Source organism: Schistocerca serialis, chromosome 4 (assembly GCF_023864345.2).
Source record: "Schistocerca serialis cubense isolate TAMUIC-IGC-003099 chromosome 4, iqSchSeri2.2, whole genome shotgun sequence".
Lineage (NCBI taxonomy): Eukaryota > Metazoa > Arthropoda > Insecta > Orthoptera > Acrididae > Schistocerca > Schistocerca serialis.
In genome coordinates, this window is record NC_064641.1 from 157539896 (window position 1) to 157565418 (window position 25523).

General features: G+C 41.6%; 1 protein-coding gene and 1 pseudogene across 1 annotated transcript in view; both read left to right on the forward strand.

Annotated features, from left to right (window-relative positions):
* LOC126473855 (homeodomain-only protein-like) overlaps nucleotides 1-17782 on the forward strand; it is a 329435-nt gene extending 311653 nt beyond the window's left edge. Inside the window, exons 4-5 of the mRNA XM_050101183.1 lie at nucleotides 8000-8179; nucleotides 16855-17782. Coding sequence (XP_049957140.1) covers nucleotides 8000-8179; nucleotides 16855-16935 — 261 coding nt within the window. The 3' untranslated portion in view covers nucleotides 16936-17782. The remainder of the gene's footprint in view (nucleotides 1-7999; nucleotides 8180-16854) is intronic.
* On the forward strand, nucleotides 12735-12852 carry LOC126475820 (5S ribosomal RNA; annotated as a pseudogene).
* Nucleotides 17783-25523: the final 7741 nt, after the last annotated feature.

Genomic DNA, 25523 nt, shown 5'->3' on the forward strand with positions numbered 1-25523 from the left:
CGTTCTACCATTCGTAGACCGGCAAGGGAACTTGCTGTTCCAACAGGACAATGCACGTCCGCGTGTATCCCGTGCCACCCAACGTGCTCTAGAAGGTGTAAGTCAACTACCCTGGCCAGCAAGATCTCCGGATCTGTCCCCCATTGAGCATGTTTGGGACTGGATGAAGCGTCGTCTCACGCGGTCAGCACGTCCAGCACGAACGCTGGTCCAACTGAGGCGCCAGGTGGAAATGGCATGGCAAGCCGTTCCACAGGACTACATCCAGCATCTCTACGATCGTCTCCAAGGGAGAATAGCAGCCTGCATTGCTGCGAAAGGTGGATATACACTGTACTAGTGCCGACATTGTGCATGCTCTGTTGCCTGTGTCTATGTGCCTGTGGTTCTGTCAGTGTGATCATGTGATGTATCTGACCCCAGGAATGTGTCAATAGAGTTTCCCCTTCCTGGGACAATGAATTCACAGTGTTCTTAATTCAATTTCCAGGAGTGTATATTGTATACTTTTACAGTTAGTGTTATTACCTTTCGCAGATAAATCGATATTTGCAGTTCATTTTGAGTCACATACAGTCATTTTTATTTATGTTTCACCTCGATAATGGTGAATATTGCAAAAGGGACACTACGATTACCAGGATTCGAATTGTTACCTCCCGAGTCAGGCGCCACCTCACGGGCGTGCTTTAGCGATCACAGTTACGGAGTAGGGTTGGCATTTCATTGAGAGTGCTTCGCCAAGTGACCAGTGCTTTTACTACACCACGTCGCTACGCGGTAACGGCCGGGGCGTGCCAGACTGGTCCACTCTTCTTAAACAACGGAGTGAGTGCCTTCGGGCCTATCGCGGCAGCCGCAATGCGGGGCCCTGTATTAGCCTAAACGCTGGCGCCCACCTCCCATTACCCTAATGGCTTTGTCCCACATTCCTCAGCCAGGCAACTGACCGTCTGCTACAGATGTCCCAATAACTGAAGCTGTGTTCCTTTGCAAACGTTCCTTCTTCCACACTGCCTTTTTGTGTAGCAATTTATCTGCGTATAAAGGTTTCCCAAAATCGCTGCAACCAGTCGCCTTATGTTTTATTTCTCAATTTCGAATCGCCTAGTGATTCATCATCATGGTACTGTTCCAGTGCACGTTTGCAGCACTGTGAGGGTCGTGTAAAGTTATTAGTATCTGTTCGTTTGTTCTTGCCGCACGCACTATTCTGGAAAACAATTTATGTTTCCCAGTGACGTTAATTTTACAACACAAACGTAGCCACAAGTAACAACTTCCACATACTTAACGAGACATAAAGCATATGTAAGTTATTACCTATTGCTAACTTTGTGGAGAGAAAAATACGTTGTTTTCCAGAAAAATGTGTACACCAAGAGCAAACCAACAGATACTATAATAACCCTACACGACCTCCACAGTGCTGAAAACATTCAATACATATGTACCATCTTGTGATAAATCACTAGACGATTTGCAACCGGTAAGGTCAAATAAAATTTGAGGAATAAAACAAAAGGCGACTAGTTGTAGTGTTTTCTGGAAACCTTTATTCATCACAGTCGCCGTGTTTTACATTCATATTGGATTAAAGTTTTATCTGGTTATCTCGCCAGTCTGACCTCTCTCTAAATTGCTGGCCGCTGTGGCCGAGCGGTTCTAGGCGCTTCGGTCAGGAACCGCGCTGCTGCTATGGTCACAGGTTAGAATCCTGCCTCGGGCTTGGATGTGTGTGATGTCCTTAGGTTAGTTAGGTTTAAGTAGTTTGTCTAGGGGACTGATGACCTCAGATGTTAAGTTCCTTATTGCTTAGAGCCATGTGAACCATTTTTTTCTCTCTAAATTTCCGGTATCTGGATACATTTTTACAGCTCTAAACGACTGTATTTTTTGATTTCGTGGCTGCTTAGGTGTCAGGATACAAATTCAATAGTCTGGTATTCAGTTATTTCTGCCTATTAACATGAATAGTTTGTCTATCTGAAAAAGTTTGGTCGCAATATGGTCAGTATTGCTCTACATATAATTGACTGAATGAGTCGATACGAGACAAGAGCATACCATCTCCAACAGGGCCGTGGCTAGTAAAGCACTGTTGTTGTTGTTGTTGTTGTTGTTGTTATTGTTGCTGTGATCTTCAGACTAAGACTGGTTTGAAGCAGCTCTCTATGCTACTCTATACTGTCCAAGCCTCTATATCTCCGAATAACTACTGCAACCCACATTCTTCAGAATCTGCTTAGTGTATTCATCTCTTGGTCTCCCTCTAGGGTTTTGACCTCCCACACTTCGTACTAAATTAGTGATCCCTTGATGACTCAATGTGTCCCATCAATCTATCTATTTTTCTAGTTACGCCGTGCAACAAATTTCTTTTCTCTAGTTCTTTTCAGCACCTTCTCATTAGTTACGTGACCTATCCATCTAGGCTTCAGCACTCTTCTGTAGATGTTTGGGCAACATGGTTGTGGAGTAACAGCCATTGAAATTGACTAAGTATTAAGAAAACAGTCATAATCGCGTTTTTATATTTATTTAGTGCCGACCGGTTTCAGCCCATCGCAGGGGCCATCTTCAGGGTGAACATACCGCTGCTCGACTGCTGGTGGCGTCACAGTCTCCTGCCGCACCTTGGTAGATGTGATGCCACCAGCAGTCGAGCAGCGGTATGTTCGCCCTGAAGATGCTCCTGCGATGGGCTGAAACCGGTCGGCACTAAATAAATAAAAAAACGCGATTAAGACTGTTTTCTTAATACTATTCTCCTCTAGCACGACACATTTCAAAAGCTTCTATTCTCTTCTTGTCTAAACTGTTTATCGTCCATGTTTCATTTCCATACATGTCTACATTCCATACGTGTTTAAAAATGGTTCAAATGGCTCTGAGCACTATAGGACTTAACATCTATGGTCATCAGTCCCCTAGAACTTAGAACTACTTAAACGTAACTAACCTAAGGACAGCACACAACACCCAGCCATCACGAGGCAGAGAAAATTCCTGACCCCGCCGGGAATCGAACCCGGGAACCCGGGCGTGGGAAGCGAGAACGCTACCGCACGACCACGAGATGCGGGCCATACGTGTTTACATTCCATACAAATACTTTCAGAAAAGATATCCTGAGACCTGAATCTGTATTCGAAGTTAACTAACTTCCCTTCTTCAAAAACGCTTTTCTGCCCATTTCCAGTCTACATATTATTCCCACTCTACTTCAACCATCATCAGTTATTTTGTTTCCCAAATAGCAAAACTCATCTACTACTTTAAGTGTCTCGTTTCCAAATCTAATTCCCTCAGCATCACCTGATTCAAATCGACTACAACCCATTATCCTAGTTTAGACTTTGTTGATCATCTTACATCCTCCTTTCAAGAGAGTGGCCGTTCCGTTCAACTGCTCTTCCAAGCCCTTTTGTTGTCTATGGGAAAATTACAATGTCATCGGCATACTTCTCCCTGAACTTTAATTCCTACTCAAAATTTTTCTTTGGTTACCTGTACTGCTTGCTCAATGTACAGATTGAATAACATTGGGGATAGGATACAACCCTCTCTCACTGCCTTCTCTACCACTGCTTCGCTTTCACGCCCCTTGACTCCAATAACTGCCATCTGGTTTCCGTACAAGTTGTAAATAGCCTTTCGCTCCCTGTATTTTACCTTCAGAACTCCAAAGAGAGTATTCCAGTCGACATAGTCAAAAGCTTTCTCTGAGTCTACTAATTCTATAAATGTAGGTTTGCCTTTCCTTAATCGATCTTCTAAGAGAAGTCGTAGAGTCAGTATTGCCTCGCGTGTTCCTACATTTCTCCGGAATCCAGACTGATTTTCCTCGAGGTTGTCTTCTACCAGTTTTTCTATTCTTCTGTAAAGAATTCGCGTTAGTACTTTGCAGCCATGACTCATTAAGCCGATAATTCAGTAATATTCACACTGTCAGCACCTGCTTTCTTTAGAGTTGGAATTATTACATTCTTATTGAAGTCTGAGGGTATTTCGCCTGTCTCATATATAGTGCTCACCAGATGGAAGAGTTTTGTCATAGGTCGCTCTCCCAAGGCTGTCAGTAGTTCTGACGGAATGTCGTCTACTCCCGGGATCTTCCTTCGACTTAAGTGTTTCAGTGCCCTGTCAAATTCTTTTTCCAGTATCATATCTCCCACCTCATTTTCATCTACATCCTCTTCCATTTCTATAACATTCCCATCAAGTACATCACCCTTGTATAGACCCTCTATATATTCCTCCCTCCTTCCAGTTTTCCCTTCGTTTTGCTTACGACTGGTTTTCCATCCGAGCTCTTGATATTCATATAACTGGTTCTCTTTTCTCTAAAGGTGTCTTCAGTTTTCCTGTAGGCGGTATCTATCTTTCCCCTAGTGATATATGCTTATAAATGCTTGCATTTGTCCTCAAGCCGTTCTTATTAAGCCATTTTGCGCTTCTTATCACTCTCATTTTTTAGACTATTGTATGCAAACTAACTTTCGGGTTTGTAACTGCTTTACTTATGCGCCGTATCTTCCTCTTATGAAAATAATAAGCGTTTTCTCTTCTGAACACCGTGACCGTCTGGCTTTCAACAGAGTTTAATCATCTGTCGAGATAGCTATTACACAGATGCAGGTGACCGGCTGTACTGGAATTTTATCTGTGGATTTGTCTGCTTAAAAAAATCCGCAAGTGGAGTATAATTCATCTGCTACTCGAAATTAATGCGTGACTTGACACGTTTAAGTCTCCTGATGTCGATACAAGACACCTGGGAAATGGGAACCACATCACGCCATAACATTGTCTCTGGTATTCTAGAAACTTTTTTTCTTAGTGGGCGTTGTCGATTATGAGAGACTTACCTAGTCTACCGCCACGGGGGTGCAACTATCATTTTATAGTCTGTGATACAGTTACCTATATATTTAGGTTGTATTGTAATGTTGACGCCTGTATGTTTCTCTTATATATCGAGCTATAAATCGAGTGGTGGCTGCATTTGCGAATTCTGTGGCTTCCAGAAGTTATATTAATTCTCCTGACAACTTCTGGTACATCTGTGGTAAACTTATAGTGATAAAGCAGTAGCGGACAATCTCTGGTTATCGAAGAAGTGTAATTTGGCGTAAAGGCTGGGGATGAGAACAAGTCATGGCCGCCACCTCGAATGAGTTCAAGTTGTGAGAAAGGACCCCTGCTTCCTACGCGAATGGGACAGACGTGCAAATGTCAAACACTGCTCTCATAAAGCCTGGCCAGTTAGAACGTCTGAAGTTGGAGGGAAGACGTACTATTCGATGCGAAGGTGGACCTAAAGCAAATTTTCTTCCTCTGTTTCACATAAAACTTAGTATTTTGAAACAATATATTGAAGTCCTGCCAAAAGATGGTGACACTTTCAAGCATGTGGCAAGTAAGTTACCGAGACTATCAGAAAATAAGAGGAAAGACGGGGGAGGTTCTTCAGCCCTAACGTTCAGAAACTAATGGGAGACGGGACATTTGAAGACAAAATGAATGATATTGAAAGATCGTCTTGCATATCCTTTAAATAAATTGTCAACAAGTTTCTTGGAAAGTGCGAAGACCTTGATTACGAGAATACAAGAAGAAACATGCTGCATAATTTCGAAGTTTCGGATGCCTCCATGGTCTTGAAGCTGCACTTTGTAGACTCCTGCGTCAACAATTTTCGTAAACACGTGAATGGTGTGAGGCGTGAACAGGGAGGAAGTTTCCATAAGATATCAAACAAATGAAACTGGGGTACCAGGACCGATGGGATATCAGCATGATAGCCGACTACTTCTGGACGGTGCACGGGGAGAGTCATCAATCATTGCACGCAACGGAGATATGCGGGGAATAAGAAGAGACACTAGGATTTATACCTTTCTATTAGACCTGAAGACATAATTCTCCACTATAATGTTTAGAGTGCCTTATTTTATCATTTTTGGAGTGTTTCGTCCCTCAGGTGGTAAAAACGAAACCTTTATAGAATCACTTTCTTGTCCGTCCTTCTATTTGTCTGTCTTTCCATCCGACTGTTCAAAACCATTTTTCTCAGGAATGGATAGACGCGCCAAGTTGAAATTTATGTCTCATTAAGGTCTACGGTCCCTTAGCGGCGTAAAAAAGTAAACATTCTTAGTCAATGCAACCAAGAGCTACGGTCATTTATATAAAATATTTTTATACACACAAACTTACTCATCAAAACTTATAGGGTACTCCCGTTGACCTAGAATAATGGAATTTACCACGAAGCAAGGTTTCACAGTACAACGAGAGAACTAAAATACGAAAATTGTTAATCTGTTAATATATCTCACGAAACAAAATATTTTGTCATTTATTATCAGATTGTCTGAATGTCCGACCATCTGTTAAGACCGCTTTATTTCAGGAACAGATCGACATATCAAATTGAAATTTATGTCACATACTAAGGTCTGTGGCCCTCTGGCGGCTTTTACGTCAATGCAATCAAAAAATATGGCTATTAATGTCACATATTTTGATACTCTCAAACTCACTCATTATAACCTAGAGGTTATACCACTTCAAAACTGACTTCCTTTCATCGAATGTAATCCTTGCGCCAGCCATGTTTACTCGAGTAACTAGGTGCAACTAAGAACAAAACACTGACTACCTGGCGACTGTCATCTGACAAAACAAAACAACGCAATACAACGATTGTGTGGTGATTGCTGGAACTACAAACTATTACACTACCAATGATGAGACAACCCCGTCAATTAGTTTGCCAGTTATGGGCTTTTAAACAGTGGAATAATTTTTTTGGACCCCTCTGTACGTTGGAGTGTGTCTCTAGTATGCCCGTCGATCGCGTCACGCCGCTCTTTTCAGTTCTGAGCGCCCAGTGAGAAGGTAGAGGTCTCTTGAAAATAGTGTCTCCCGAAAGGTATGAGTGCCTATGAGAGACTTCACCTAATTTCATGGAGCCCACACAACGGAACTGCCATAAATCTCCTTCTTCATGACAATTCTCGGTCGCACAGGACGCTCCCGCGGCGTTTCCGATGGGAAATGTTTGACCACTCACCATACAGCTCGAAAATGGCTCTCTTCATTTTCACCTCTGCTCACATGAGCCGCTGGCTATGAAGATAACATTTTGGCACAGACAACAAGCTGCAGATCAGCGTGGAGATTTGGCAGAAAGCACTGGCGCCTGCCTTCTATGTCGAGGGTACTGGGAAGTTGGCACAATGCTAGGACAGATGTCTCCGTCGAAGCGGCGACTATGTAGAGAAGTAGCTGGAAGCAGTTGCAAATAAAGCGTTTTTTTTAGCTGTTGTTCCCATTTCACGACCGATCGGATCTTACATTACGAATAGCCCTTGTACATAATGAAGTTTTTCCAACCTTCCAGACAGTGAAGAAATAAAAGCTGAATCACACTATTTTTTATTACCAAGAGGTAATCAGAGAAAGGGAAACGTGAATGCACCACTACGTCATGTTAACTGTAACGTGACCTAACGAGAACTTTTTACAACTCCAAATTAAATAGTAAGGTTAAAAAAGTATCGATTTAACTTTGTTAATTGGTTACTTTCATCTCCAGCAGTGATTTATTAATACGGTAAACGCTACGTTACACTAAGGTTAGGAGTCCATGTTGAACTTTAGTTGTCCATTTAACGGAATGGGTAAGCGAGGTCATACATAAGACTACGGCAATGAATGTGATGCCACGTCCAATAGGGCTGTGTCAAGTACAGCACTGTGGTGTTGAAGCCAGCCTTCAGGTCGAGGACAGCTTAATGTTTTGGCCGCCAACATTTGTGGATTTCACTGGGACGATGTCAGTTCATTGTTCGTTATTGCTGACTGCGTGACTTCAGCAGTGCCAGCTAGCTTGGTGACAATGTCCTTTTGCGACATTCCCTCTCTGGACGTCGGCTCAGAGCAGTGACGTGACGTGACGTGACGTGGCGGTGTGGCGCTGGTGTTGCAGATGCTGAGGTCCGTGTCTCCGCAGCTGTCTCCAGGCAGCAACAGCTCGACGCCGCCGCCGTCGCTGACGCCGGACCAGGCGAGCGTGCTAGAGGCGCAGTTCCAGCGCCTCAAGAACCCCCACCCCACGGACCTCATCCTGCTCGCCGCCGAGACGGGGCTCGACGAGCGGCAAGTCCAGGTGAGGGGGTTCGTCCCAGGCTGAGCATTGTGTCAGCAGCAGAAATGGTTTCTCTTTGTTCTTCCAGCACAGCCAGTAATTCTATTATGTCCCCATGTCAACGGCAGTCTTAGGTAGGTCGCAGACGAGGTTTACTTTTATTCTTCCAGAAGAGCCAGTAAAGTTACGAGGTAGGTTCCCGAGTTAATGACTCTTTTACTGGTGAGCCAACCCAGAGATTAAATCCCTCATGGTGGAATTGCAGGCATGTCAAAAAAAAAAAAAAAAAAAAAAAAATTGCTCTGAGCACTATGGGACTCAACTGCTGAGGTCATTAGTCCCCTAGAACTTAGAACTAGCTAAACCTAACTAACCTAAGGACATCACAAACATCCATGCCCGAGGCAGGATTCGAACCTGCGACCGTAGCGGTCTTGCGGTTCCAGACTGCAGCGCCTTTAACCGCACGGCCACTTCCACCGGCTAACAGGCATGTCACGTCGCAAGGAAAATATACAGAGTGATTTTTTCCACCGTGTACAAACTCTAGGAACTGATCGATGAGAGGATACGGAACAAAAAAGGTCTAAAGAACTTACGTCCGGAAACGCATGATAGAGACCATTTATTCAGTCATACTTTGTAACAGAGACTGCGGTCGAATACGCGGTGTACCATGCAGCCACAGTTACAGTATGCACGGTATCCTCCTAGAGGGTGGTACTATTCCTCATACGTCATGCCCTAGTGCCCTCTCCTGCCACAGTAATTGATAATGTTGTGTCCGATTCACTTCTCTTGCTGACTCACATTGAAATGTCGTGTGGCTAGAGCCTCCCGTCGGGTAGACGGTTCGCCTGGTGCAGGTCTTTCGATTTGACGCCACTTCGGCGACCTGCGCGTCGATGGGGATGAAATGATGATGATTAGGACAACACAACACCCAGTCCCTGAGAGGAGAAAATCTCCGACCCAGCCGGGAATCGAACCCGGGCCCTTTGGATTGACAGGCTGTCACGCTGACCACTCAGCTACCGGAGGCGGACGCTGACTCACATTGTAATGGATGTTACACAGCGTTGTACACAGTGGTTCCGTATACGACTCAAGAGCTCGCCGAGCCCGTTTTCACGTACGGGAAGGCAAATAGCAACAGGCGGCGGGCAACAAGGTTGTATCAGCAGACCTATCCGCGCCGACAACAACCACAAAAAAATGGTTCAAATGGCTCTGAGCACTATGGGACTTAACATCTATGGTCATCAGTCCCCTAGAACTTAGAACTTCTTAAACCTAACTAACATAAGGACATCACACAACACCCAGTCATCACGAGGCAGAGAAAATCCCTGACTCCGCCGGGAATCGAACAACCATAGCATTCAATGTTTGCAACAGTGTTTCGCCGTTTGTCTGAGACAGGGGCGTTGCAGGAAGCAATAAATTATGAAGGACGTACCCAAAATGTTCGGACACCAGACTTGGAAAAAAAAGTGATTAACGCTGTGAAAGGCGACTGCCTTGTCAATACCAGGCAGTTGGCCCCACCAGTACAGGGTAAGCCAGACGACCATGTGGAACATTCTCCATGACAATTGTTATTACCCTTATCACTTACGGTGCGTGCAGGGTTCACTGGCGACAGACTGTCCAGATCGGGTGCAGTTTTCTTACTGGTTTCTACACCAGGCAACCACGAGTCTGGGATTTGTGTCATCCGTCCTACTCACAGATGAGGCCACCTTTACGCAGAGTGGTATCTTCCACTTTCACAGCAGTCATGTGTGGGGTATTATGCACAACCCCCATCGTATGGTGACAACGAATCATCAGCATCGGTGCAGCCGGAATGTGTGGGCCGGGATAACTGGGAACCGTATTTTGGGATTTTGAGACCAGTATTCCTTCCAGGCCGCTTAACAGGTCGGAACTATCGGCGTTTCTTGTGGGTGACTTTGCGTCCCCTGCTGGAAGGAGTGCCATTGACGATTCGAAGGGTTATGTGGCTGCTACGTGATGGTGCTCCAGCCCACTTCATCGTTAACGTCCGGACGGATCTCAATCGTGTCTTCCCAGGTCGATAGATCGGAAGAGGGGCTCCAGTTGCCTGGGCTGCTCGTTCACCAGATCTCAAGCCGTACAATTTTTGGTTAAGGGGCCATCTCAAAAATATCGTGTATGCAGAGCCCATTCCAGGAGTGGAGACACTGGAGCAGGGTATTCATCCTGCCTTTGACACTGTTTGGACGCACTCTGGCGAATTTGCACGTGTCAGACAGAACATGCTACGGCGCGTATAGGCAAGTGTTGAGGCACTGGAAGCCATTTTCAGCTCATACTGTAAATGTGACTGCATGGCACAGCGCCTATTAGACCGCAGTCTATGTAACAATGTACGATTGAATAAATGGTCTCTAGTATGGAAACCACGCATTTGCAGACATAAGTTCAAGAGACATTTTTTGTCCCCTATCCTCTCATCGATCATTCCCTAGAATTTTTACATGGAGGAAAAAATCACCGTTTATAAACGGACCAATAGAAAATCACTCTAGCGATGACACGCGCCGCATATGGGAAATCCAATGACATACGCAACTTTGACAAAGTGTAGATCTTTATGGCCCTGCTCCTTTGAAAGAGCATGTCGTAAACGGCGAAGCTGGTCGATTATTGGCGTGCTATTGTCGTAGCATCGGTCGAAAGTACTCGAAGGACAATGAAACCCACTAAGTAGACGACGAAGTGTTGGACGTCCATGGCTATCACAAAATTTGGACGGTTGACCGCTATGTGAAACCTGCTAGGTGGCAATCGGTGGCAGCTACGACGACAAACACATCATTCTGTGCATATTTTTGCCGATGGGGGTTCCACAGCAGAACGACCGCTATGTGTTCCCATTTTGATTCAATAACATCGAAAATTACAAATGCAGTGGGCACGAGATCTTGGAGACTGGACATCCCCTGTTATCCAGGCGAACAGTTGCTTGAAACGTCCACCGTTCAATGGACACAGGCTGCTGGGGGCAGCATTATGCTGTAGGGAACTTCTCCTGGGTTTCCATGGTACCTATGATAGAAGTTGAAGGTACCATGCCAACTGCGGACTAGGTGAACATCATTTTGGACTATCTGCATTCGCTCGTACTTGTTGTCCTCTTCAACGGCAATAGCATCTTCCAGCAGTATAACTGCCCATATCACAAGGCCAGAATGGGGTTACTGTGCTTTGAAAAGCAATAATGTGAAATCACGTTGATGTGTTGCCCACCGAAACTTCGGCTCAGATGTATACGATGGAACATATCTGAAATGTTTTCGGGTTTAAGGTGCTTCATGTCCATAGACCCCAACCTTGTAATTTACGACAACTGCGTGACCTGCGCGTAGACATCTTATGCCACATACCAGTGCTGAACTCGGACACCGAGAGCTGAGATAAACCTCAGCACCTGCCAACTTTCATAAATCAAAAATCAGGAGATCCAGTTTTAAAAGTCGGAAGGTATGAATGATCAAAAACCGCGGCTCATTTTCAGTATAATCTCGAGACATCTGAAGTCTTCCCCTGTGACGTCACAAAGCTATAAAGGGCTATAAAAATGAAAGTAAAAACATTAGAACTATCCAAAACGTTGATTCGTAAAATTATGGAAAGGCAACCACTTACCTGTAGCGGAGTCATGCATAGCGCACAGAAACACGTAAAAGAAAACATTTAACCTACCATCTATTCCGTTATCACAGTTCGACCATAAGTTTTTACCGCCTTATTTCGAATTTTAACTTTTTGTGTCGGCCTATCACGCAAATAAGTAACTTCAACTTCTAACAGTCTGCAGTTTTTTACTGTTATTCACGAAGTTAATATTGTATCGGTGGTTTTTTGTTTCAACGTGTTTTGAATTTTTTTTTTTTTCCATGGCAAAACCTACAGGATGCAAACGACGGACCTTTCTTAGGGTCGATAATGCACGGAACTGTTCCGAAAATTTGCTTCAAGAAAACAGCGTTATATTTTTTGTCCATAATGAGAAACAAAACACCAATCCAAAATACTATATGGTCAATAAGATGAAAGCGAAACAACTGCTTATACGAAAATAAATCCTTTCGCAGATTCAGGCAACAAAATAACACTCTCAGTTATCCACTCTAAAGATTTAGAGCGATTATAAAAACAATAAATAATAAGCGACTTCATTTAAACTTAATGACAATAAATAGATACAGGTCTAAGCAGAGAACAACACTGAGCAGTATGAGCATATACTTCACAGAAGGCGCGTGAATGTGGAAAATGCACTGTCGATGAACAACTCACACGGGACTTAGTGATTTCTTTAAATTTCGATACATGTATCGATTAAAAGCGAATAATGAGCGAAGGACTTCCGACCATTGACAAAAAAAATGAAATGGTGGGTTTTAGAAACAAATGTATTAGAACTGACGATAGTTAGCTAAATATCTGGAGAAATGAAATAATCGGGAGACGGGAGAAAAAGTTGAAAAGCGGAACTTTTTCGCCTAAATCGTGAGAGTTAATGTTTACGGTAATCTTAATATGTGCCAACGGCCTTGCCGCAGTGGTAACGCCGGTTCCCGTCAGATTACCGAAGTTAAGCGCTGTCGGGCTGGGCTAACACTTGGATGGGTGACCATCCGGTCTGCCGAGCGCTGTTGGAAAGCAGGGTGCACTCAGCCCTTGTGATGCAAACTGAGGAGCTACTTGATTGGAAAGTAGCGGCTCCCGTCTCGTAAACTGAAATACGGCCGGGAGAACGGTGTGCTGACAACATGCTCCGACACATCAGCACCCAGTGACGCCCGTGGGCTGAGGATGACACGGCTGCCGCTCGGTACCGTTGGGCCTTCATGGCCTGTTCAGGAGGAGATCTATGTAGGCCAAGTCATTGTTCGATGAACGTCCCTCCCCTCCCTCTCCCCGACACACACTCACATGACTACACCCTCGAAACACTGAGGATTAAAGACCTCATTGGCCGTTCGGTACACTTAACACCCTGCATAATTAAAAAAAAATTAAAAAAAAGAGACTCGTCTCCAGTCAGCCGCTGCCCAGTTTGTGTTGCTTGACCCACTGAAGACTTGTAGTTTTAGGTGCCAGTGTGAGAAATGGCCTTCTACGAGGTACCCCACACCAAATGGCTGCTGAATGCAGTTCCCGTTACAGTTTTCTCTTTTCTCTCGGTAGTTGACTGAGATGGAGGTGCATTTACTGGCAGGAGCGGTAATATTCCTGTCGTATTTCAAACCGATTGTCAATTAAAAGGTATATTTTTACGACCACTGTTCTTACGACGTCTTACATGGTTGGAAGTGGTACGCCGCTCCTTGGGGACACGCTGAACACTCCATGTTGAGTGTTGATATGACAATAAATCGGCTAACTTTATTTATGATGTGATAATGGGCACGTCCAAACACTGTAGCTTCTTTTTGCTATTCCATCAAGTCTGCACGTCGACACATGGTACAGCAGTGTTTCTATACACACTAGATATCAGAATTGGAGCGAGTACTAGTCTAGTGCTGCGGGCTGCATATTTCACAAATCAAGGCGTCGCATTACATCAGTGCTAACGGGCTTCCTTCATTCACGCTGTGGTTCCATGAGTATGGTTACTCTGAGAACTGTGGCACATGCAGGGGTGTAAGACTAGTCGTGACTTACTGTTAGTACGAAGTGTTGAGTGCTACAGACAAGGGATTTCAAACTGATTTCGTATCTCTATATTTCCAGAATGCTTTTGACACTGTGCAACACAAGCGGCTTGTAGTGAAATTGCTTGCTTGTGGAATATCGTCTTAGTTATGTAACTGGGTTCGTGATATCCTGTCAGAGAGGTCACAGTTCGTACTGACGGAAAGTCATCGAGCCAGCCGCTGTGGTAGAGTGGTTCTAGGCACTTTAGTCCGGAAAAGCGCTGCTGCTATGGTCGCAGGTTCGAATTATGCCTCGGGCATGGATGTGTGTGATGTCCTTAGTTTAGTTAGGTTTAAGTAGTTCTAAGTCTAGGGGACTGATGACCTCAGATGTTAAGTCCCTTAGTGCTTAGAGCAATTTGACCATTTGACCGAAGTCATCGAGTAAAACAAAAGTGATTTCTGCCGTTCCACAAGGTAGTGTTAAAGGCCCCCTATTGTTCCTTATCTATATAAACGATTTAGGACACAATATGAGCAGCAAACTTCGCCATGTTATTGGTTCTGTAGGCATTTTCAAACTGTTTCAGTGCACCTAGCAAATAGGATTCCTTCACCATCCACGATGAGTATCATGGTTTGAAATGGAGCGAGTTGAGATAGCCATTATTTAATGCTGATTGGAAGACAGCAGAAGCTGTTGACACCAAAGGGCAATTATAATAATTACATTATTCTGTACCTCCCTGCAGCGAATATAGTCTTGAGCGTGTTATAGATAATTTCACTAATGTCATTAAAGGTTCGGTCATCATTTGAATCAAATATTAATGAATCAGTGTAACTCTGCTTTAAGGAGTTACTGTCCCAAATGTGTGTCTTTTTTATAACTTTCCTAAAGTTTCTTTTATGACACACTTTCGTAGTTACGTTAGTTTGCTTTGCAAACAGTCTTGTGCACTGGAATTTGTCGCCAGTTCTTTTAATAGTTCACTTTTGAAGATGTGAAAACTGCTTACCATTTCATGCTGCTTCTGTGGCGTTGTGCAAGAAACAAATTTAGCCAGTACATCACATTCACCATGTTTCCCAATTAAAATGATTTATAGTTCAAAATTATTCCCAGATAAACTCATAAACGGGAGTTAACCCTCTTTTGAAATTTTCGTGTCCTGTGAAAAAATAAAATAAAATGGCTACTAGAATCTCTGGTAATCTAATTTTACAGATTAAACTATTGGTGCTATCCTGCAACCAGCTTGAAGTACACTCCTGGAAATGGAAAAAAGAACACATTGAGACCGGTGTGTCAGACCCACCATACTTGCTCCGGACACTGCGAGAGGGCTGTACAAGCAATGATCACACGCACGGCACAGCGGACACACCAGGAACCGCGGTGTTGGCCGTCGAATGGCGCTAGCTGCGCAGCATTTGTGCACCGCCGCCGTCAGTGTCAGCCAGTTTGCCGTGGCATACGGAGCTCCATCGCAGTCTTTAACACTGGTAGCATGCCGCGACAGCGTGGACGTGAACCGTATGTGCAGTTGACGGACTTTGAGTGAGGGTGTATAGTGGGCATGCGGGAGGCCGGGTGGACGTACCGCCGAATTGCTCAACACGTGGGGCGTGAGGTCTCCACAGTACATCGATGTTGTCGCCAGTGGTCGGCGGAAGGTGCACGTGCCCGTCGACCTGGGACCGGACCGCAGCGACGCACGGATGCACGCCAAGACCGTAGGATCCTACGCAGTGCCGTAGGGGACCGCACCGCCACTTCCCAGCAAATTAGGAACACTGTTGCTCCTGGGGTATCGGCGAGGACCATTCGCAACCGTCTCCATGAAGCTGGGCTACGGTCCCGCACACCGTTAGGCCGTCTTCCGCTCACGCCCCAACATCGTGCAGCCCGCCTCCAGTGGTGTCGCGACAGGCGTGAATGGAGGGACGAATGGAGACGTGTCGTCTTCAGCGATGAGAGTCGCTTCTGCCTTGGTGCCAATGATGGTCGTATGCGTGTTTGGCGCCGTGCAGGTGAGCGCCACAATCAGGACTGCATACGACCGAGGCACACAGGGCCAACACCCGGCATCATGGTGTGGGGAGCGATCTCCTACACTGGCCGTACACCACTGGTGATCGTCGAGGGGACACTGAATAGTGCACGGTACATCCAAACCGTCATCGAACCCATCGTTCTACCATTCCTAGACCGGCAAGGGAACTTGCTGTTCCAACAGGACAATGCACGTCCGCATGTATCCCGTGCCACCCAACGTGCTCTAGAAGGTGTACGTCAACTACCCTGGCCAGCAAGATCTCCGGATCTGTCCCCCATTGAGCATGTTTGGGACTGGATGAAGCGTCGTCTCACGCGGTCTGCACGTCCAGCACGAACGCTGGTCCAACTGAGGCGCCAGGTGGAAATGGCATGCCAAGCCGTTCCACAGGACTACATCCAGCATCTCTACGATCGTCTCCTTGGGAGAATAGCAGCCTGCATTGCTGCGAAAGGTGGATATACACTGTACTAGTGCCGACATTGTGCATGCTCTGTTGCCTGTGTCTATGTGCCTGTGGTTCTGTCAGTGTGATCATGTGATGTATCTGACCCCAGGAATGTGTCAATAAAGTTTCCCCTTCCTGGGACAATGAATTCACGGTGTTCTTATTTCAATTTCCAGGAGTGTATTTTATTTCACACTGTAATGATGTGGTACGTCTGCTTTGTGAAATCTTTTCCTACATTTGGATCAAACAGGCTACAAACTGCTTGATTCGTTATATAGACTTGTTAGTTAAGATTTCACATGAAGTCAATTTGGTTAACCTTTAATTTGGTTAATCTAAAAATGTCGCTGCATCACAAAATGCTTCAGTTAACTGCTCTGATATCGCTAGATTAAAGTTTGTTTTTAAATGCTGAAAACATATGATGTGACGCCCATATTCTAAATTTAATACCGCTTTCCATTTGTCAGCTCAGAAGAACTTAATAAAAGGAAAGGTGTTGTGTTCCAGGCTTGGTTCAACATGCGGCTGGCTGCCTGGAGGAAGGAGCAGGGATTGCCTGCGAGTTTTGGCCACTTCAACAGCTACTGATTCGAAATTACAGACGCACTTCGCTCTAGTAAGAAAAGCGATGAATTAACTAAAGAAATAAACACCAAAGTTTTATTAATTTCCTTAAAAAGACAGCTTCACAAATTCAGTTTTTTTGTTGTGACTTGTTTTGATAGTAGATCATATGTGAAAATTTAATTGTATATATTTATTTATGCGTTACAGAGTGCTGCAAAATGTGTTTTATACTGACGTTTCAAGCTTTAGAAGTATACATTTTGTTAACGATTTCTGGTACCTTTACAGACTGAATAATTAGAGTGAGTATCTTCATTTGACACCAGTATACTGTAACCAATGATTTCGTCTCAAAATTTATTTGTTACATCTTCCACTACTGCATATGGTGTCTCATTCTGCAGAAATACCACAGAAACCCTGGGTGAAGACTTATTTAGCATCCATAATCTCCCAGTAAGAGAAAACAAAATGGTGATAGAACTGGCTCACTCCTGAGCATGATCTATGTTGCATCATATAAAGGTCAGCTTGTATTGCAAATGTTAACACTTATCATGAGCGTACATATTAGTTGATTAACTTAGTATTGATGTATATTGCTTTTCTCCTGAATAATTTTCCATGTCAGATAGAATATAGAACTATTTTTCTATACAGTTTTAAGAATTTAGTGTTATGTTAGCACAAATCTGTAAACTTGATCTGTAGACTAGTAGCTTAGGAAAGATTAGTTAAATCATTATTTGTAAATTACCCATGTTGTATGTATTCTAATGTTACATTAATTCAATTCAGCAGATGTACTGTCAAAGAGCTATATGTTTGTTACAAATAAATGCAGTATATAATGATTAGCAAATCATAATTGACATGTGTTAATAACTCTTGTCATTGAGTGAAATACTTCACAAAGATATTAGTATCTGTCCTATGCTCCTTCTCATTGATAATCTTTTAGAAAGTGTAAAGATCATAGCAAGCCACTGAACATCAGCCTGAGACTTTTTGTATGAACAGCTCTTATAATTTAACAATTTTGTATTTACACTTAATAACCATGACTTAAAAACTGTGTTTCTAGAGAACATCATAATTGTTGGCCTGTACAAAAGTTGGTTAAAATATAATTAAGGGCAAGACAAAGAGGATTACTCTAAATGTATCATAGCCAACAGAAGACAAGCAGGTAAGAGCTTATACATGTTGAGTTTATGACATAGTAAAAGGAACAGAAATACAAAATGATGAAACATTCAACATCATGCAAGATAGAAAAGTTTTGGGAACAAAAACATGCCAGAACAACTGTTACATACTAAGGACAAGTCATATCAAATAACAGAGTAGTAAGTTGTCTAACACACTATGTTGTAACAGTTAAAATTTTATCGAACTGTGCTGTTAGAGTGAATAAAATGGCCTTACATATTTTTTTTTGATGAAATGTGAATACAAGACGTTCATTAAAGTTTACTGTCATAACAGTCATGACTGACTTCATGCATCCACCACTATTCGTTCATCATCAACAGTTTAACGTCCACTGCTGAATAAAGTCTTCCTCTACATTTATCAGTGGATTTTGGTTTTCAGTCATGCAATACCTTATAGCTTTTACATATTTCCTTATGTTATTTACTTACCCTCCTTAAGGTCATTATTTCAGTCATATCTCATGGAATCAAGCAAATGACATCCTCAAACTATCTACACTTTATTAATCTTCATTACAGTCATTATTATATATTTCACTTCAGTCTGTTTCCCTACCCACTTCTTTGTTTCCCTTTATCTCATAGCAATTAACGACATACCTGATCCCATTGCTTGCTGAACAATACTTGTTTTTTTTATTATTTCCTCATAAACAGTCCACATGCCTCTGTCATAGGTGAAAGGTTTCTGTTTCAAGTACATTGAAAATTTTGCTTTAAAACCATTATTTCACTTACCAAATCACTGTTAATTTCTTTTTCTGGCCATCATGTAATTGCCTTCAGCTGGTTCCATGTTTCATTGGTAATGTAGTAAATTTCCTTTTCAGTGACATGATTATGTATCTTTAGTCTTGAAGATATTTTTGAATGAACTTCTAAAATCCAGTATAGTCTATAATTCTCTTGTTATTGTGCAGTTGAATCAGTTGTCTTATCTCGTTCCATTAGAGGTTTTCTTTTCTTTAGCATTTTGCATACTGTCACCTGCAAAATCTGCATTTACATAAAAATACTTTTTTAAATTATTGCTCTTCCACTATATTCACATAACATTTGTTTCCTAAGATACTGGATTCCTTACCTACTTCAACCTAATATACGTTTCTGTCCTTAAATAAATTCCTATAATCTGCACTAATCACATACTGTCTGAAGAGTGTGTTTCTTTTTAGCTATGTTATCTAATTTTCAGCTGAAAGTATTGGTTCTGTCATACAATTTTATATGCAGATAAACTAAGATGGCTGTAACATCAGTGTTCTGACTGCATTTACTGTTCTACAATGGACAATGAGGGAAAACAGTGTTGCATTTCACAGTACATAAAAGGTTATTATTAGATATTTTATGTCCTAATGTAATATCTGAAATTTAGTTTCATTTTAAATACTCATTAATTCTGCTTCTACTCATACGTATGTCTTTGAGATATAGTTTCCAGCTATTTTTATAGATTTTAATTCCTTTTATTTTATTGAGGTAGGTAGACTGTTTAAAAAAATCTTTCACTGTTTACCTGCAGGACTCATTGTCAGTTTGAGATTTCTTCTTGTTCTGTAGACCTGCACATCTTTATTAAGGACATGGTTATCATTTGTTCACATATTATAATTTATATACAAAATGTGCACTGTCATAACACTATCTTGCACAACAGCTTGTCTACAGGACTATCTGGATGCTGTTGCAGCCATAGACATCACCACTTTTCTCTCTATTACAAATATTCTTTTGAAGTAGCCATCCTGTGCTCTTTCTCATATGTGAATAGGACAGATGTGAGTTGACACCCTTCACATCCACAACATTTGCTATTCTGTGTTTGAGGAAAATCTGTGTGTTTATATTTTTACATAGCACATCCATGTACTTATGAATCTATGATTACTTGGAAACCTAAAATTGCTTTGGACTGTTGCACATAATACAATTTATTTATTATTACAGTTAATATCAATTTAAATTCTATTTGTCCCTACTCAGTTTAGTTTTCAACATAAATTCTTTAGGAGAAATACTAATGTTAAACATGTTGTTGTATTACATCTGTCATTTCACATATCATATCCAAAGTTTCCCACAGAAGAAACATTCTTTAGTTTTTTCCTTTGTTATGTTGAAACCCATCATTAATATCTTTTAGGGGATTTGTTGTCATTAAACTTACAAGTTTCTGAAAGTCTGGATGTAGTTCTCCTACTTCTTTATCAAAATATGCACATGTTGCTGTTAAATTTCTTTCACTTATGTTTACAACAAGTCAAGTTGTCCTGTCTGAGATTCTTTCAATTTTTGTAATATTGTTTTCAATTTTCTTGTTTTCAATAAACATAACATTTTAATTTACTCACTGGGCTGTTTCTGTGTGATGGAATCAGATGGCCTATTTTTTTATTTATTTGGTCATCAGGCTTTCTCCTCATTGGTGATGCCTGTATTATATCTTATTTAATCCTCTTCTAATTCCACTACCCTATCTTTGGCTCTTAAATGTTTTGCAATTTGTTGTCTTTAAATAAACAGTAATAGTGTCATTTGTATTACTAAGGCTCATGTTATTACCTGTTTAGCCAAAAATCTTGTAACAATGTGTGGAACAGTAGCAGCTGAGAGTGCCCTGTGACTTACTGCAATTGCATGAGTTCACTGAGTCCATTCATTGTAGGTCACACATAGCAGTACGACCTGGACATTTGATCATGTTGCAGAATTATGCTGAGCACTAATAACTTCTGCAAAAATGTGCAGAGAGTTAGGCTTCAGTAGAACTTTGCTTACGACAGTATCAGCTTAGGGTTGAGTGCATGTAAATCTCAGAGTATTGGATCGGTATGAAGAGTTCGCATGGTAAGCATGTGCCAGTGGAGACATCAAATTAATTCTATCACTTATCAGTGAATTACCCTTTGGGTGTCTCATATCTAAGTGCTTTTAGATATAGAGAGCCACAGCCACAGCCACAAGTACTAAGAGTTTGTGAGCAGTCCCTCTATATCTGTTTCCCATAAAGTGATCCAACAATATGTTTACCCTTTGGGTTCTAGTACCTGTTTCATATTCTGGGATCTAATTTGCTACGTGTATTTATATCATCATTTCCTTTCAGGTCATTTGATAGTAATTTTGTTCCATAATACTGCTCTGTCTTTTCCAGGATGTTTCTCTCTTCTGTCTCAAGTATAGATACAGCTGTTGTATTTCATTCCCATTTTCTTTGTCTCTTTTGGGCTAGAGTCATTTTTGAAAGATATGGCCCTCATAAAAACTATTTTATATTCAAATAGGAACACCATTGTGGTTGATAATGAAACTGGGTGACTGATTACTGTATGTACCAGCTCTTTTTTCAATATGTTCATTTTTTCTGTAGAACACACTGTATTGTGGTTGTTCCTATATTTGTGCACACTGCAATAAAAATATGTCTTATGATTGTACCTTTGTGTATCAGTCAACTTCAATACCATCATACTGAATATCAATCTTCATTTCAGCATGCTTGGTAACAGTGGAAGGATGAGACTTTGCACAGAAGCAACTTAGTTTCTGTTAACAGAAACATAATACTCATATTTCACAGGATTAACATTACATTAAACATACCAGCAACATCTATGAAATTGGCAAGAAAGAAAAAAATATTTGCCTGTACCACCTTCTTAACATTTTTTTACCATGTGGGAATGAAATAAGTTTTTAATGATGAAGGACATAGTACCCTGCTGTAATGCATCTCAGAATGAAGATCAGGCAGTTGCATATTTAACTTACTAATAATGGTTTTGTTTCTTTCTCTTACACAACTTAGACGTGGTCTGAAATACTGTTACACAGATTCATAAATTTCTTATATATAGTGACTCAGACAGAGTTTGATTAAAAAAGATATTCATGGTGCAAAAAGCTGAAATTATTAATAATACATAATTTTTGCCACAACAGCTGTGCCAAATAATGGGTGAACAAGAGAACAAAGGAACATTTAATTTGTTAACTCAAAGAAAGACAGTAAATAACCTGAAGTTAAAATATGCATAAAACTATGTATAATAATTATATTAAATTCTGGAGCTTATTTCTATCCAACAAGTTAGTAATATAATGTCTCTGAGAAGTTCTAAGGGTATGTAAAACTGATTAAGGTTAAGATTCATCTGTCTGTTTGCTTATATGTCTACTTTTATAAAAATTTGTAGCTTTTAGCTGCCACAATATTTAGCCACCTTACTTATCGCTTACTACAACAATTTAGAAGAACAGAATGATAGCTCAAAGTATTACATTTATATTTCAATGCAGTTTTATACCATAGGAGGTAATTTCATCCATTAAATGATTTCAAAGAAGGGAAATCACAAAATTAGGAACCAGCATTTCGGTAAGGATTTGGAATATAAGAAATACAACTTTGTTATCTGATTAATACAAAGCCAAATAATTCTCTCTGATACTAAGTACCAATCATAAGTCACAGAATAGTTGACAGAATGGAAAGCTAGGGAAGGACTGTAAGATCTGTGCACCATTGCAGCAAACATTAGTTTGTTGTAACATATAAGAACACTTTCTGTGGATGATGTGATTATTTTTAGTAGCTGAACAATTTTCATGCAAGATTAACTTTGGTTCAGAATATAGAAATTGTCCCAGTCAGTCTTCTCTTCTGAAATTTTTTCATCTGAAAATGGAAAGATAGCAGGATTTAGATGAATGCTAAATTGTTATCCTTCAGTAGGACGCTGGCAACATGCTATATTGTTATGTAATGAGAAATATTATACATCCATCCGGTCTGTTAATATGTGGGGGATTTATTGATTAAATACACCAGAATGTTACCATACTGTAAATGGGAAGTAATCACCTGAAGTATGTAACTACAGGCCATACCTTATTAACCAACAGATAATTTTAAAGATTAATTTGTGAACTACTTTTTGTCTGTTTATCCATTTGTTAAGCTTGTGACTCCCTTCTCATTTTGCCATCTTCCTCCTTAAATTCTTCTGTCACTTTTAACTATTTGCCATTAGTGTATGATAGTGCCCAGCATAGTGCCCAGAGTCGATCGCGGTCCTCTGGTTTGGAGCCGTGTGGAGGGTCTAAACCAGAGGCTCAGACGACTCTGCGACTATAATGGTTGCAAATTCATCGACCTCCATTATTAGGTGGAGAACTGTAGGGCCCCCCTAGACAGGTCAGGCGTGCACTACACACCGGAAGCAGCTACTAGGGTAGCAGAGTACGTGTGGCGTGCACATGGGGGTTTTTTAGGTTAGAGGGACCCCCCCTTGGGCGAAACGATAAAATACCTGACGGCTTACCAGAGAGGACATTATCATCGTTGATAAAGAACATCCGTCCTCAGAGACCAAAAACAGGAAAAGTTAACGTAATATTGGTAAACTGCAGGAGTATCCAGGGCAAGGTTCCTGAATTAGTATCTCTTATTGAAGGAAATAGTGCGCATATAGTATTAGGAACGGAAAGTTGGTTAAAACCGGAAGTGAACAGTAACGAAATCCTAGACACAGAATGGAATATATACCGCAAGGATAGGATAAACGCCAATGGTGGAGGAGTATTTATAGCAGTAAAGAATTCAATAATATCCAGTGAAGTTATTAGCGAATGCGAATGTGAAATAATCTGGGTTAAGTTAAGTATCAAAGGTGGGTCAGATATGATAGTCAGATGCTTCTATAGACCACCTGCATCAGCAACCGTAGTAGTTGAGCGCCTCAGAGAGAACCTGCAGAACGTCGTGAAGAAGTTTCGTGATCATACTATTGTAATAGGGGGAGACTTCAATCTACCAGGTATAGAATGGGATAGTCACACAATCAGAACTGGAGCCAGGGACAGAGACTCTTGTGACATTATCCTGACTGCCTTGTCCGAGAATTACTTCGAGCAGATAGTTAGAGAACCAACTCGTGAAGCTAACGTTTTAGACCTCATAGCAACAAATAGACCGGAACTTTTCGACTCCGTGAATGTAGAAGAGGGTATCAGTGATCATAAGTCAGTGGTTGCATCAATGACTACAAGTGTAATAAGAAATGCCAAGAAAGGAAGGAAAATATATTTGCTTAACAAGAGTGATAGGGCACAAATCGCAGAATATCTGAGTGACCACCATCAAACGTTCATTTCTGAGGAAGAGGATGTGGAACAAAAATGGAAAAAATTCAGAAACATCGTCCACTACGCCTTAGATAAGTTCGTACCGACTAAGGTCCAAAGCGAGGGGAAAGATCCACCGTGGTATAACAATCATGTACGAAAGGTACTACGGAAACAAAGAAAGCTTCATCATAGGTTTAAGAGTAGTCGAATCATAGCTGATAAGGAAAAGCTGAACGAAGCGAAAAAGAGCGTAAAGAGAGCAATGAGAGAAGCATTCAACGAATTCGAGCATAAAACATTGGCAAACAATCTAAACAAGAACCCTAAAAAGTTTTGGTCATATGTAAAATCGGTAAGCGGATCTAAATCCCCTATTCAGTCACTCGTTGACCACGATGGCACCGAAACAGAGGACGACCGAAGAAAGGCAGAAATACTGAATTCAGTGTTCCGAAACTGTTTCACTGCGGAAAATCGTAACACGGTCCCTGACTTCAGCCGTCGCACGGACGCCAAAATGGAAAATATTGAAATAAACGATATCGGAATTGAAAAACAACTGCTATCACTTAGTAGCGGAAAAGCATCCGGACCAGACGAGATACCCTTAAGATTCTACAGTGATTATGCTAAAGAACTTGCCCCCTTTCTATCAGCAATTTATCGTAGATCGCTGGAAGAACGTAAAGTACCTAGCGACTGGAAGAAAGCGCAGGTCGTTCCCATTTTCAAGAAGGGTCATAAATCAGATGCAAATAATTATAGGCCTATTTCGCTTACGTCAATCTGTTGTAGAATAATGGAACATGTTTTGTGTTCTCGTATTATGACGTTCTTAGATAATACAAATCTCCTTCATCATAACCAACATGGATTCCGCAAACAGAGATCATGTGAAACTCAGCTCGCCCTATTTGCCCAAGAAATTCACAGTGCCGTAGACACTGGCGAGCAGATTGATGCCGTATTCCTGGACTTCAGGAAGGCATTTGATACGGTTCCGCACTTACGTTTAGTGAAAAAAATACGAGCTTACGGAATATCGAACCAGGTTTGTGATTGGATTCAGGATTTCCTAGAAGAAAGAACACAACATGTCATTCTTAACGGTTCAAAATCTGCAGATGTAGAGGTAATTTCGGGAGTACCGCAGGGAAGCGTGATAGGACCTTTATTGTTTACAATATACATAAATGACTTAGTTGACAACATCGGTAGCTCCGTGAGGCTATTTGCAGATGACACGGTTGTCTACAAGAA